Genomic DNA, 14281 nt, shown 5'->3' with positions numbered 1-14281 from the left:
GCAGCCGCGCAACATCCCCCTGCTCCTCGGCAGCCTTCCTGGCCGCAGGCCTGAGCATGGTGCCCGGCGAGGGGAGCCCCTTCCCCAGCAGCCCCGAGTGGGTGGGCGCCCCGGGAAGGCCCTGCCTGCTGGGGACAGCCCCCACGGGCACCCGGCCGGGCTCCGAGGGGCCGGGCAGCGGCACCAAGAACCAGCGCGTGTGCCACGTGGCGGTGCAGCTGGAGATGGGCAGCCTCTGGGAGGAGTTCAACCGCCTGGGCACAGAGATGATCGTCACCAAGGCAGGCAGGTAGGTGCGGAGGTGGCCGAGGCTCCCGTGTCGCCGGTGCCAGGGCTCGACCCCACGCGACTTGTCTCTCCCTGCAGGAGGATGTTTCCCACCTTCCAGGTGAAGCTCTCAGGGCTGGACCCGCTGGCCGATTACGTCCTGCTGATGGATTTTGTCCCGTTGGATGACAAGAGATACAGGTGAGGACCAGGGTACTTGAGGCCAAAGACGGATGAATGGGCGGTGGTGACGGGACAGGCAGGGTCCTTGGCTGCTCTCGATGGCTGAAGGGTCCGTGTTCACCCCACGTCCCTGCCGGCGCTCAGCCACCGCCATCCCCACAGATACGCCTTCCACAGCTCCTCATGGCTGGTGGCGGGCCGGGCCGACCCCGCGGCACCCGGACGGGTCCACTTCCACCCGGACTCACCCGCCAAGGGCGCCCAGTGGATGCGGCAGATCGTCTCCTTCGACAAGCTCAAGCTCACCAACAACCTCCTGGACGACAACGGCCACGTGAGACCCCGTAACCTCAGTGGGGAAGGGACGGGAGAGGGAGCCCATCTCCAGAGAGCGGCCCTGTGGCGGGGAGGAAGGGCCAAGGGGGTCAGATGGGGCAGACAGGTGCCCATCTCACCTCTCCTTCCTCTGCCTAGATCATCCTCAACTCCATGCACCGGTACCAGCCCCGCTTCCACGTGGTCTTCGTGGACCCCCGGCGGGACAGCGAGCGCTTCGCCCACGAGAACTTCAAGTCCTTCAGCTTCCCTGAGACGCAGTTCATGGCAGTGACAGCCTACCAGAACCACCGAGTGAGCCTCCCCAAGGGACCTGGGGCACCCGGCTAGCGGGCCACCCATGGCGGGACAAGCCCTTGAGCGCACTCCTCCCTCTGCAGATCACGCAGCTGAAGATTGCCAGCAACCCTTTTGCCAAGGGGTTCCGGGACTGCGAGCCCGAGGCCTGGTAAGCAGCCCAAGCCGCAATGCAGGGCTCGGTGCCACCAGCTAGCCGCCCTGAGTCACTTTTACCTCCCACAGGTCTGGGGTGGCAGCTGGCTCCCTGCTGGGCACCCTGTCCCGGACACGGGCGACAGCGCTCTCCTCCCAGCCCAAGGAGAAGCAGGAGAAAGGTAGCATCTCGTGGGCTGGTGGCTCCGGCTGGTCGCCACCGAGCCTCCCGGGCTGTGCTGACCCCGCTCTACTTTTCTCTCCTTCCCTCCAGGGGCTCCCAGACCCCGTGGGTGCAGTGGGGAGCTGGTGCCGGCCGTTCCCCGCGAGCCAACCCCCCTCCACCAGCCGGCTCTCGTCCCGGAGCTGCCCCCCTACCAGCCCCTCGGCTACCCCGGTGTGTACGTGGGGGCCAAGCCCCGCACCGTGCCCTACCCGCTGCCCACCCTGCGGCCCGCTGCCTTCCATACACTCAACGTCTACGGGGCCACAGCAGCACCCACCTTCAGCTACAGCCAGCAGTGAGGCAGCGCCTGGCATTGCCCCCCTGGCCTGCCAGCATCACACACCCTCCCTCCAGGTCCGTGCCCCCATCCCCACCTCGCCATGGGGACAGGATGGACCCTGCCCCACGCTGACCCTCCTGCTCCGCTGAGCCCTACAGCAGCGGGTGCAAGAGGGGCAGGGTGCTGGAGATGGAAACCCCCAAGATGGGGGCTCCTGTGCCCCTCTCCAAGCCCCAGAGCAGCCAGGGAACAGCACTGCTTGGACGGCTTTTATTCGCTGACAGAAGAAAGTCTCCCAGCGCATGGGGAGGCTGCCCGGGCTGGAAGAGCAAAGGAAGGTACGAGCAGCGCCGGATGGATCCTGCATCCAGCCCCTTGATGCTGGAGGCTCTGCGGATGCAGCCCTGCCCCATTGCACCCAGGCAGCCTGCAGGGTTTCCAGCACGGCTTCGCGATGCCCTGAGCCCCCTGCTTGCAGCCCCGAAGCGTGGTGAGGTGGGTACCAGGCTGCACATCTTGGCTTCCTCACTGCTGTGCCAGAGCCCCGGTCACTTGTTCAGCATCGTAAAAGAGAAGGGGAAGGGGAAAAAAAAAAAGGGAAACTGCTGTGGGCTGGAGGGGAGGGCTCGGAGGAGGAGCGGCCAGGTAGGAGCAGCGAGAGCATCCTTGCGAAAGGCACAGCGGCGGCGCGGCGCGGCAGCCCTACTCCCAGGAGTCGGGCGCAAAGGCGAAGGGGCACAGCTTGTACCCCGCACCCACGTAGAACTTGTTCTGGAACTCGACCCTGCCGAGGAGAGGACACGGTCAGAGCCAGCGTGGGGGGGGCCTGTCTCCTTGCCCGTCCCAGGGGGCTCACCAGTGCAGCCGCAGCGCGTGCAGGAAGGCCGAGAGCCCCTCCATCACCAGCAGGATGGCCACGGTGAGCACCGCGAAGAAGGCGAAGACGGGCACCAGCACGACGCCGCCCACGTAGCTCAGCCGCACGAAACCGTTGCGCATCACCATGGTCCAGAGGACCTCCGAGAGCTCTGCGGGACAGGTGCTGCTCCAGGTGCGGCTCCCCTTCACGGGGACACTGGGCGAGGAACCCGGAGCACATCAAGCGGAGCAAGCAGGGCACGGGGGGACTCACGTGCATGCGCCAGGCTGAGCGCCCAGAGCCGCAGGTAGGACGCCGTGTTGGAGATGCAGCCCAGGCAGTACTCGATGGTGTGGATGGCCTGGTGCATGAAGACCTCGGAGAACTCCAAGTGCTGCAGAAGGGCACGCGGGAAGTCAGGGGGACCCGCTCCTCCGGCTCTGCCATCCAGCTGCATCGCGCCAGGCTCAAACACCTTGCCCATGTACCGGAGCCCTCACCTTGGCATCGTGGCCATGCACCCCGCTCTCCACGTCCTCCTTGGTGGCATTGACGGAGTTGCCAGCCTCCTGCCCCTCCAGCAGCGGCTCCTGCTGCCCTCTGGCCCCGGACTGTGCAGGCACAGAAGCCAAGGTGAGACCCCACTGCATCCCCCAGCCCCAACCAAATGCCCCTTGGCCTTGACCTTACCGCAGGGCGCCGCGTCCTCCGAGAGCGCTGCTGGCAGTACAAGTAGAGAGGCGTCCCCAGGAGCAGGACAGGCACCGCTGCCAGAGCCAGCACCACCAGCACAGTCTGCACGGGCACCTGTGGGAATAGGGGACAGCAGGTCCCAAGTGGTGCCTCTTAGCTTCCCATCCAGCGTGAGACACTGGCCAAGGAATCAAGATGGAGAGGAGAGCTGGGCCTGGGGAGCCCCATGGTGGGAGGCGCTACCTGCCCCTCGTAGAGTGGGAGATTTTCTTTGTTGGAAGTGAAGAGGAACATGTCGATGAAGTGGATGAGGATGCTGGGGGCCACCAGGGAGTCAACAGCACTGAACTTGATCCACTTGTAAAAGATGAGGAAGACAAGGTAGCCGAAAAGGGCCAGGAGGAAGACCATCTCAGGCAGGAACTCCAGCACCAGCCGGTGTCGCTGCTGGAAATGCCTGGGCAGAGAGAGGCACCAGTGGGGCTCAGCCCGGTACGGCGTAGCCCCCATCCCCACAGGGGCCAGGTGCCCCCCATGGAGGAAACACAGGGGGTCTGCACAGGGCTTGCACCCTGAACTGATGCAGGACACAGCGCTGCCATCACCTCCCCCATCCTGGTGCCACAGCCACCACAGACCCCATTGCAGGGATTGCCCTGCCCTGAGAAAACCAGGCTCTGCCCCCTTAGCAGGACTCAGGGGTGCATGGGCAGAGCTGAAGCTCAGAAGCGCACCAAGGGGAGACTCACACGTGGTTGAAGACCCCCAGGAGGACCCCGAAGCCCATGTGCACGATGCCCAGCACCACAGACATCTTCATCTTGAAGGAGTTCAGGAAGTTGAGGTGGTTGGTGGCCAAGCTCCAGATCTGACCAGGGCAAAGCAGAGTGAGTCGGTGAGAGGCTCAGGCACGCTGCCGAGGGTCCCATGCCATCTCCCCACAGCCCCCACTCACTGGGTCTATCCCAAATGGGTAGGGCCCTTGGAAGACACCTGTGACGTTGGGGTCCAGGGTGAGGGACAGGTGAGCGGCGAGGTAGTCTGAACTGTGGGGAGAAACAGAGGACATCAGTTCAAGGTGGAGGGCTGGTGCCAGAGGCCCCAGAGGATGGCAGGTCTCACCTCCAGGACGAGTGGTTGGCCATGGTGGCCACGCTCCAGGCCGAGGGGAATATCACTGTGGCCTTACTGAAGCACTCGTTGTAGATGAAGCCGGTGTAGATGGAGAAGGCCCCCATGAGCAGAATGAGGTAGCGCCCTTCAAAGAACGTCAGCCAGATCTGGGGGAAGCAAACGTGGCTCCCACGTTGTACCACAAGCTGCCCCAGGAGACTCCCTGCTGGCCCTGTCCCACACCACCAACCCACCCCACGCCGTCCCAGCCCCAAGCCACCAACCCCATCTCACCCCACCAACCCAACTGCACATCATCCTCACCGCACACTACCCACCCCGTCCCATCCCAATCTGTCTCACCTCATCAAGCCCATCTCCCCCCGCCCACTCCACCACACACCAACCCCTTCCATGCCAAAGTTGCCCCACGCCACCAAGCCCACCCCACAGCACCAGCCCCACAGGCCCCATTCACCTCGTTGCTGGCCTGCCGCAAGCTGGGGCTGTTCTCGTACAGCACCATCCAGAGGGCAAAGAGGAACATGAGCAGCCCATGACCAACATCCCCAAACATGATGGCAAAGATGAAGGGGAACGTGATGATGGCATAGGGTGCTGTGGGGTACAGGGACCACATCACATGGGACGCTCCTGGAGGCCTCTCACCACCCAGGCACTGCTGGCCCCTCACTCCTCCTTGGGGCAGGTGCCCTTACCAGGGTTCACCTCCTGATAGCTGGCCACCCCATAGGCATCCACGATGCTTTGGAAGCCAGCGGTGAACTTGTTGGTGCGGATGAGCGTCGGGGGGCTCTCCGACGTGGGGATGCGCTGCACGAAGCACTCCACGCTCGAGCCACTCTTGTACTGCAAGGAAGGCACCCAGTGTACGACTCCCAGCACCCTGTTGCCCTTGCACCTGTGAGGGCCAGGGACAAAACAGAGCAGGGGGACTCGAATTTGGGTGGGGGGCATAGGCATACAGGACACCAGAAGGGTGCCCCAATCTCTGGAGGGATGGGTACATAGCGCCCTAGGCATAAGAAGTGGGGTTCATGTCCCATTATGGGCACAAGTTTTTTTGGGGGGACATCCCTCCATGAGCATGGGGTGCACCTAGCAATCCCTGGCATGGAGGGAATGGGGCACTGACTGCTCCCTGGCACAGAAAGGACCTCCTGTTCCCCACACGAAGGGTACAGGGGCACCTACCGATCCCTGGCGCAGGGCCTCCTGCACCTGCGTGAGGTCCTGCACGGGACACCACACCTCGGCGATGAGGCACTTCTCGGTGACGTCGAAGCTGCACTGGTTGAGCACGAGGTAGACCGCCTTCATCTTCTGCACCTGCACCCGCCACGTGGGCAGCACCAGCACCACCTTGTCCAGCACCTGCGCCAAGTACTGCTCCGTCTCCTCCAGCACCTGGGGGCACCCGGGACAGTGGGTCAGGGACAACGGGGTCTGGGTGCTCACCCCCTGCCCCACACTTGCTCCGTCCCTGCGGTGTCCAGCTCACCACGCTGAGGTCCTGGATCTGGCTGAGCAGCCCTGACAGGGTCTCCTTACGGCTCGTCTCGCTCTCAGGGTAGGGGTACACGTGGCAGTGGAAGCTGGGACAGAGGCACACACGTTGGGGACGCAAAAGGCTCCCTGGGGAAGCCCATCCCAGCTCTGGGGGCAGCAGGCGGATGGGCTCTGCCTGCAGGGAGGCAATGCCGGGACATCCAGCCCTGCATCCCGGGAGCCAGAAAGCGGCCAGCAGCTCAAGGCAGCACCCTCCTTGCGATGGCCTGGGAAAAGCACTTGGCCAGGAGCACCAATGCGGATGGGCAGACACGAAGGAAGGGATCCAGGCCCGGGTGGCACCAGGAAGGGACAGGAGACGGGAACGGCTCTAGCTAAATAAACCTTTCCGCAGCAAAACGGCGTGGTGTTGGGGAGCGGGTGCGCACGCGCATTGGGAACACAGTGCAACGGAGATGCTCGCTCACCAGTCGGAGATCTTGCGGATCTTCTGCCCTATCTGCTCGCCCCAGTAGGAGATGAGGAAGATGACCCAGGTGATGCTCTCGCCCTGGGGAGCAGCGCAGGCCACGTTAGCCTCAGCATCTCCTTCCCTGCCCGTCCCCCAGCCTGGCCTCGCCGCCACCGCCGTGCTCACCGTGGCCGGGTCCTCCATGGGCTCGGGCATCTCCACGAAGTTGGCCACCAGGTAGCCGCGGCAGGCGCGCCACAGCAGCCGCTCGAAGGCGCTCACCCGCCACGGGTGGATGACGCCCGCCACGAAGCTGCCGGGGCGCAGGCAGAGCCGTGATTCCGGGACACGGCCCCCAGCCCCACAGCCATGTCCCCCTACCGGTCCCATAGCCCCTCTCCTTGCATGCTGGGCCCCATTTACTTGATTTTGCGGTCAAGGTGCTGGCTCACGGAGGGGTCGACGAGGGGCTCACGCTCAGAGTGGGCCCGAGGCCGCAGCGGGGAGCCCAGCGGCGCCTGTTGTGCCCAGGAGCAGAGATGAAGAGAGCAGCGGGGAGCAACCCCATAGCCCCCAAGAGTGCTGGGCCCCCACAGCCAACGCTCTGGGGACACGGGGACCCACCGGGAGGCTGGTGAAGCGCTGGCCCTCACGCAGGACGTGCAGATACTCGCGGAGCTCCCGGAGGCGCCCGTGCAGCGACTCCCGGTTGCGGCTGACTTCGCGCAGCTCCTGCGCCAGCTGCTCCGACTGCTCCTGGATGCGCAGGGCGTCACGGGCCAGCGGCGCCGACGGGTTATCCGTGCACGGGCCCAATGCCCGCCCAGCCTTGCGCAGCTCCTGGTACAGGAAAGCTGCAGGAGAGCGCTCAGCAAAGCGCATGGAGGCGGCCGGGGGGACGCTCCACATCCAGGGGACCCCAGCACCCTTCCCCAAACAGCTCCTTTCTCCATGTTACCCCCGTCTCCGCCTCCCCAGGCCCCGGGGCACTCACTGAACGTCTTCTCCATGTCCTCGCAGCGCCGCACTTCGCCCACGAAGCGCCGCTGGAACGCGCTCACATTGGGGTTCAGCTGGTGGAAAGGAGGGCAGTGCGGGGTGGGCGCCCGCCCGCAGCGGGGCACCCGCCACGCGCTCGCCCCGGCCCCTACGTACGTCTCGGAACTCCAGCAGCCCCCGCTCGCCCAGCTCGCTCACGCACGTGTAGGCCGAGGCCGACTGCAGGAAGAGCTGCGCCAGGCAGACCTCCTCGCTGCGGAACAGGGAGCCCATGGCGCTGCCGGAGGGCCCCGACGCGCCACCGGAGCGCCCGCCCTGCACCGGGGGCAGAGAGGGGAGCGCTGAGGGCGGCGAGGACGGGCCGCAGGGCCGGGCGGGACGCGGGGCGCAGCACGGGGAGGCCGGGGCGGGGGGTCTCGCTGCCGTCGGGGCAGCGCACGCGGCTGCGGCGCCCGTCGGAAGCGCCCGGCTCGGCTCGCGCTCGCTGCTCCTCCCCGGGGCTGCCAAACCTTTCCCAGCCCCTTCCCGCCTCAGCCTCCTCCCCCGGCCGCTCAGCTGCCTCTGAGTCAGGGTGCCCGGGGGCGGGCGGGCTCCCCGCCCCGGGGATGCTCGGGAGCCGCCGCCGCCGCCCGGCGCGATGGGAGCGGGAGGGAGCCCGGGAGCGCGGCCGGGCCCCGCACTTCCTCTTCCCCAGGAAGGGCCCGGCCGCGGAGGGAGGGACCGAGCGCCCAGCGCGCGGCTTGCGGCGGGGCCGCGGCACCGGCGCGGCCCAACGCGCCGCTTCCCCCGCCGGCGCCCCGAGCCCGCCCGGGGAGCCGGCAGCCGCCCCCGCCGCCGCCCCCGGGCCGCCTGCAAGGAGCAGGGGCTGCTGCCCGGGCCCCTCTGCCCGCCCTCAGGCAGCTTCCCCCACGGCTGATGCTCCCCCGCATCCCGGGTATTCCCGCTGGGCAGTGGGAAGCAGCGGCCACGACCCATCACCCTCCACGACCCGTCACCCTCCCCCCGGCTGCACCCGGGCACCTCGGGCCAGCGGCTGCCGCGGGGCCACAGGGCGGCTGCACCCAGGCAGGCGGCTCCGTCCCCGCTGCCGTCGGCTCCATCCCCGCTGCCGTCCCCACCCGCCCACGGACGCAAAGAAAAAAGCAGCAGCTCTGAGTTAGGAAGGGGCCGGCGCCCCCAGTGCGGGGGCTGCAGCAACACCCCAGGCCCTTTATTAGGGGGTCAGGGAGGAGGCGGCGCGGCGGCCGCGCGGGCTCCGGCGGTCACCGGTACAGGTAGTCGGCCTGGATGTTGGCCGCGATCTCCGCCTCCCACTTGTCGCCGTTGTTGAGCAGCTTCTCCTTGTTGTAGAGCAGCTCCTCGTGCGTCTCCGTCGAGAACTCGAAGTTGGGGCCCTGTCGGGAGCAGGATAAGGAGCAGCTCTCCCTCGGTGCCCGCCTCGCCCCTCGCCTCCGCTGGCACAGCCGACCCTCCTGCAGCAGCCGCCGCGGAGCTGCTCACCTCCACGATGGCATCCACGGGACAGGCCTCCTGGCAGAACCCGCAGTAAATGCACTTGGTCATGTCGATGTCGTAGCGGGTCGTGCGGCGGCTGCCATCCGCCCGCGGCTCCGCCTCGATGGTGATCGCCTGGCGCGGAGGGCAAGGGACACGCTCAGCTCCTGCTCCGGCCTGACGAGGACGAGAACGAGGAGGAGGAGGGCTCCGCGCAGCCGCTCACCTGGGCAGGGCAGACGGCCTCGCAGAGCTTGCAGGCGATGCAGCGCTCCTCGCCGGACGGGTAGCGGCGCAGCGCGTGCTCGCCGCGGAAGCGCGGGCTCAGCGGGCCCTTCTCAAAGGGGTAGTTGATCGTGGCAGGTTCCCGGAAGAGATAGCTCAGAGTCATGGCCAGGCCTGGAGGGGGACGGAGGAAAAAGAGCTGAGGGACCACTCCACGCGGGGCAAAGGACAGGGCTCCCCACAGGATGCCCCAAAGGAGGCCAAGAGGCCAGGGCAAGAGGGGTTCGTGCAGCCCACAGAAGAGCAGGAACTGAGGGGCAGGGATGGAAGAATCTGCTCCCAGCCTCTCCGAGCTGCCCGGGGGTAGCATGGGTGGCCGCACATACACAGGAAGGTCCCGTCAGGAGAAACGCTTCCCTGTGAGGGCGGCCGCAAGCTGCAGCAAGGAGCAGAGAGGAGAAATCCCCTTCCTTGGGGATCCTCCAACTTGAGCGGACATGGCCCTGAGACACCTCACCCAGCAAGACTTGCTACAAACAGCGGCCCAGGCTCCCAAAAGACCTTTCTGCCTTTGCTGCTGGTGCACAGCAGCGTGACAGCAAAGGCACGGCGTGCGGCATCGCTGCGGGAGTCTGCCACACCATAGGGGTCTCCCAGCGCCATGGAACCACATCGCCATCGCGTGCCGCAGCGCGCGGCGCTCACCTCGGAAGAGCTCCGTCCACAGCAGCGTCTGCGCAGCCCGGTCGGTGACCGCCTTCATGTCCATGGCCGGCTCCTGGACGTTCACGTACTCTGCAGGGAGAAAGATACCATCCCCGTGGGGCGTGGGGGGAAGGAGACGCAGCCCCTGCCCGCGGGAGCGGGTCGCGCCCGGCCTCGGCACTCACTGTAGGACTCCCTGGGGGTGCCGGTGCTGAGCGGGCGCAGGTAGCACGGGCTGCCCGGAGAGCCTAGGGGAACGGAGAGGGGTCGGAGGCGACTCGAGGCAGGGAGCCGGCGGGGAGCGGGTGCCCAGCAGGGCCCTCACCTGTGCGGGCCGCCCGGCAGAGCAAGCGCAGCGCCATGTCCCGTCCTGCAGCGGGGACAGCGGGGACAGCACCGTCCTGGCACCGCGGGGCTGGCACCCAGCGAGCTCCAGCGGGGCCGCGGAGGGGCCCAGGCGTCCGGCACCACGCGCGTCCCGTAGGGAACCCCGCAAAGGAGACCCAGGCGTCCCGAGCCCCCCTTCCCACGAGGGACCCGGCATCCTGCCCCCTCTTCCCACGAAGGACCCGGCATCCTGCCCGCACCCCCCTGCAAAGGACCCCCCACCTCCTCAGGGTGCCCTGTCCCCAAGGCACCCAGACACCCTCCCCATATCCCGGGTACCCCCACGACCCCCTCCCCAAGGCGTCCCGCTCCCCCCCGCCCCGCCGAGGGGCCCCGGTGTCCGGGCCCCCCTCTTACCTCCCCCCAAGGCCCCGGGCGTCCTGACCCCCTGCGCCCGCCCCCCAGGAGAAGCGCGCAGGCGCGCCGGGCAGCGGCGCATGCGCAGAGCCGCAGCGGCGCTGCCGGCACCGGGGCGGGGAGGCGGCGCGAGCTGGGGAGAAGGGGGCGGGCCAGCCAGCGCTCAGCTCGCCTCTCATTGGCTGCCCCGGGGGAGAGCGGGGCCGGCGGCGCCGGCGATTGGCTGGGTCGGGGGTCGGAGGGCGGCGGGTTCGCGGCCGGCGCGGGGCCGGGGGCGGCGGGGGCGGCGGGGGCGCCCGGGGCAGCGGCGCGGCGGCGCGGCGAGACACGAGGCCGCGGGTTCGAGGCCGGCGCGGGGCCGGCGGCCATGGCGGCGGCGGCTCTTTATTGCGGGCGGCTCAGAGGAGGACGCAGGCGGTGGCGCGGCGGGTCTCGGCGGCGGCGCGGAGCAGCGGGAGGCGGCGCGGCGCGTAGGGCGGGTAGCGCGGCGCGTTGAGGGCCTCGCGGCCGGCGCCGCGGAGCAGGGCGGCGCGCGCGTGCGAGAAGGCGTCGAAGGAGAAGCGGCCGTGGTAGCGGCCCAGCCCGCTGTGCCCTGCGGGGAGCCCGCACCGCGTCAGGCGTGGGGAGCCCCGCGGCCGGGGCGCGGGGACCGGGGGGCGGCCGTACCGATGCCGCCGAAGGGCAGCGAGGGCAGCGTCATGTGCATCACGGTGTCGTTGGCGCAGAAGCCGCCGCTGCTCGTCCGCTCCAGCACGCGCTGCAGCACCTGGGGGCGGCCGGGCCACGCGGGGGGCTCCCGTCTGCCCCGCGCCGCCTCCACCCCGCTGCCGGGGGCCCGGCTCGGCTCCTACCTTCTTGGAAGAGGAGAAGACGTAGAGCGCCAGCGGGCGCTCGCGCGCGTTGATGAAGGCGACGGCCTCGTCCTCGTTGGCCACGGTGAGGATGGGCAGCACGGGCCCGAAGATCTCCTCCTGCATGATGGCGTCCTCCGGCCCCACGTCCACCAGCACCGTGGGCGCTGCGGAAAGGAGAGCGTTCCCGCCATGGGAAGCGGCTCCGCGCGGGATCCGCACGGCCCTGCCGGGGGGATCAACCGCCCCCTCGAAGGGTCGTGCGTGTTGGGGGGGTGAGTTCAGCCCCTCAGAGCAGCCGCCGTGGTGGGGAGCGGGAGCTTGCAGCCCCCGTGGCCCTGTGTCCTCACCGATGTAGCGCTCCTGCTCATCCGTCTGCCCTCCGATGGCCACGTTCCCGCTGCCCAGCAGCGCCCGCACGCGCTGGAACTGCTTGTCCCCTATGATGCGGGCAAAGTCGGGCGACTCCTTCGGGTCGGGGCCGTAAAACTCGGCGATGGCCTCGCGCAGGGCGGGCAGCAGCTTCTCCCGCATGCCCGGGCTGCACAGGACGTAGTCGGGCGCCACGCAGGTCTGCCCCGCGTTGAAGAAGCGCCCCCAGGCCACGCGCCTGGCCGCGTTGTGCACCTCGCAGGTGTCACACACGTAGCAGGGGTTCTTGCCCCCCAGCTCCAGCGTCAGCGGGGTCAGGTGCTTGGCGGCGGCCATCATGACGATCCTGCCCACGGAGGAGCTGCCTGAGGACATGGAGGGCAGCACTGAGCGCCCAGCGCCACGGCGCTGCCCCCTGCGTTGGGGCCCCCTCTGAGGACTGTCCCTCTCGGCTCTCAAGTGCTCTGAGTGCCACCAGGGTCAGAGGGCAGACAGGGCAGATCGCTGCCCGCGGCTCTGGGCATGGGCTGGCTGCCACACTCCCATCCCTGTCCTGAAGAGGATCAGGTGCAAGCGGTGGACCCCGTCCCCTGAGGACGTACCAGTGAAGAAGATGTAGTCAAATTTGTTCTCCAGCAGTTTGGTGGTCTCCTCCACGCCAGCTGGCACCACTGCAAAGCAGTCCTGCGGTGCAGGCAGCAGCGCAGGGGGCAGGAGCAGAGTGAGCGCGTGGGGTGGGAGACGAGGGCTGAGCAGCGAGGGGTAGAGGTGTGGGGCAGGACCCACAGCAGCTGGGAGAGGGGCAGATGTCTAGGAACAGTCCTGCTGCAGCCAACGGAGAGGAAGGGGGCCAGGACAGAGATATCTCCTACCTTGTCCAAGTAGCCCGGCAGCGTCTCGACCACTAACTGCTCCACGTGTTTGCTGATCTCGGAGGGTTTCATGAGGACACAGTTACCTGCAGGATGGAGGCTCCGTCCCAATAAGAATCTCAGCATTGGGATGCTGAGAACTTGTCCCTGGTCTAAAGCCACCTCCTCGCCTCCCTAGGGAGGACAGCAGGGTACCTCCACGCTGAGGTCCTGGTGAGCCCCAGCATGGGGCACACGCAGCCCAGACTCACCCGCAGCGATGGCCCCGATGAGGGGTACCAGGAGGAGGTGGATGGGGTAATTCCAGGGCACGATGATGAGCACCACCCCGTAGGGGTCCTTGCGGATGAAGGCTGAGTCCAGCTGCGTCACCTGGGGAGGGAAACACAGTGTGAGGAGCCCCTTGCTCACATTCTGTGCCTACCCCAACGAGAGTGGCCCGGCCGCTGGCTCTTACCCAGTTCTTCTCCACGTGTTCATCCTTCATCCAGCTGCCCAGATTGTTCAGGGCATGGTTGAGCTCACTCCTGCAGATGGAGATCTCGGAGATCTCCACCTCAAAGGAGGGCTGGGGGCACAGAGGAGGTCAGCACGGTGCCCCCCACCACAGGCACAGCCCCACAGATGCCCCATGGAGACAGCCATGGGTCCTCATGCCAAGGACTGTCCAGCACCTTTGGGAAGGGAGTTACCAGGCGGCATCCCCCGAAAGCCAGGCCTGTTGGCAGGAGTCTGGCCTCACCTTGCGCATGTCAGAGGCCAGGGCCTCCAGGATGTCCTGCTTCTTCTCATCCAGGAAGCGGCCCAGGGCCTCCAGCTGGGCCACGCGGAACTCCATGGGCCGCGTCTTTCCCGCGAGCCACGAAGCCCGCAGGCGGCTCACGAGCTCCGTGTAGGGGTTCATCACGTGAGGGCTGCACGGAGGCTCAGGGCGCCTGGGGTTGCCAGCAGGAGGTGAGGTTCATGTGGTGCCAGCGGAGGGGGCTCAGGCTCCGCAAGGGGTTAAATCCCGGAGCAATTCCAAGCCGCACACGCCGCTCCCTGCACACACAGAGCCCAGCCTCCCTCCGGAATGTGCAAAACCGCCCCAGTTCCCTCTCCCCAGCTGGGGATGCTCATGGGCTGCAGCACCCACAGCGAAGGGGGTGGTGTGGCAGGGCGCAGGACACCCCGCTCGGCTGGATGTCACCCAGCAGGGAAGGAGGCAGCTCCTTGTGTCCCCCCCGGGCGGGGTGCGACGCACGCGGCACACGGGTTTGGTCCTCCAGCGGAGGGTGCCGTTTATTAGCTCTGCTCCTTCTGCGAGGCGGGCAGGAAGCGCCAAAGCGGTGCCCGAGGCGGCGCCGCGGCCTTGAGCGCGTGCGCAGGCAGCGCCGGAGTGGGCAAAGCGGCGGGATGGGGAAAAGGAGCCTGGCAGCGGGGAGGACGCGGTGGGGAGGAGTGAGAGTGATCCCTGACTTCATCCCAGTCGCGATCCTGCGTTGACCAAGGCGTCTGTGGGCTCCCCCCCGGGCTCCCTCACCTCGCCTTGGGCTCCCCGTGGAGTCGCCTGCCTCCAAGTCCTCAGGCTGGGCAAGATAAGAGAGGGCAAACTGCGGGCAGGAAGAGCCACTCGCGCCCAGGACCGTCCCCTGCTCGCATTCGGCAGG

At 67.7% G+C, this 14281-nt stretch overlaps 3 protein-coding genes across 5 annotated transcripts; 1 reads left to right on the top strand and 2 right to left on the bottom strand.

Moving 5' to 3' along the window:
- Positions 1-179: 179 nt before the first annotated feature.
- TBX10 (T-box transcription factor 10) lies at positions 180-1743 on the top strand. Its single transcript, XM_088534242.1, has 7 exons — positions 180-289; positions 367-468; positions 613-784; positions 925-1080; positions 1167-1234; positions 1309-1400; positions 1493-1743. Exons 1-7 carry the CDS (start codon positions 225-227, stop codon positions 1741-1743), a joined length of 906 nt encoding a protein of 301 aa, XP_088390368.1. The 5' UTR covers positions 180-224.
- A 667-nt stretch (positions 1744-2410) lies between these two features.
- TCIRG1 (T cell immune regulator 1, ATPase H+ transporting V0 subunit a3) lies at positions 2411-7642 on the bottom strand. The gene is made up of 19 exons (XM_088534299.1): positions 7526-7642; positions 7365-7443; positions 6995-7224; positions 6794-6888; positions 6557-6683; positions 6387-6469; positions 5912-6005; positions 5605-5817; positions 5109-5259; positions 4868-5007; positions 4399-4556; positions 4232-4322; positions 4026-4144; positions 3520-3733; positions 3279-3390; positions 3084-3196; positions 2857-2977; positions 2581-2752; positions 2411-2508 (listed from the first exon to the last, which is right to left on the bottom strand). Exons 1-19 carry the CDS (start codon positions 7640-7642, stop codon positions 2427-2429), a joined length of 2511 nt encoding a protein of 836 aa, XP_088390425.1. The 3' UTR covers positions 2411-2426.
- A 987-nt stretch (positions 7643-8629) lies between these two features.
- Positions 8630-13536, bottom strand: LOC104571939 (NADH dehydrogenase [ubiquinone] iron-sulfur protein 8, mitochondrial). Of its 3 annotated transcripts, XM_088534292.1 has the most exons (14): positions 13375-13536; positions 13090-13200; positions 12884-13004; positions 12633-12718; positions 12363-12444; positions 11739-12125; positions 11389-11555; positions 11204-11303; positions 10119-10163; positions 9979-10041; positions 9794-9883; positions 9090-9262; positions 8870-8998; positions 8630-8763 (listed from the first exon to the last, which is right to left on the bottom strand). In XM_088534292.1, the coding sequence occupies exons 1-14, from the start codon at positions 13534-13536 to the stop codon at positions 8632-8634; spliced, it is 1848 nt and encodes a 615-aa protein (XP_088390418.1). In that variant the 3' UTR covers positions 8630-8631. The 3 variants fall into 3 exon arrangements, with proteins under 3 accessions (XP_088390418.1, XP_088390417.1, XP_088390416.1); XM_088534290.1 differs by lacking the exons at positions 8630-8763; positions 8870-8998; positions 9090-9262; ... (1 more) ...; positions 9979-10041; positions 10119-10163 and adding an exon at positions 10935-11129; XM_088534291.1 differs by lacking the exons at positions 11204-11303; positions 11389-11555; positions 11739-12125; ... (3 more) ...; positions 13090-13200; positions 13375-13536 and adding an exon at positions 10538-10593.
- Positions 13537-14281: the final 745 nt, after the last annotated feature.

This window comes from Tinamus guttatus, unplaced genomic scaffold (assembly GCF_059628265.1).
Source record: "Tinamus guttatus ecotype Peru unplaced genomic scaffold, ASM5962826v1 Tinamus_guttatus_pri_ptg000546l, whole genome shotgun sequence".
NCBI lineage: Eukaryota > Metazoa > Chordata > Aves > Tinamiformes > Tinamidae > Tinamus > Tinamus guttatus.
Note: the sequence above shows the minus strand (reverse complement) of the source record. Positions and strands in the feature narration are given on the sequence as shown.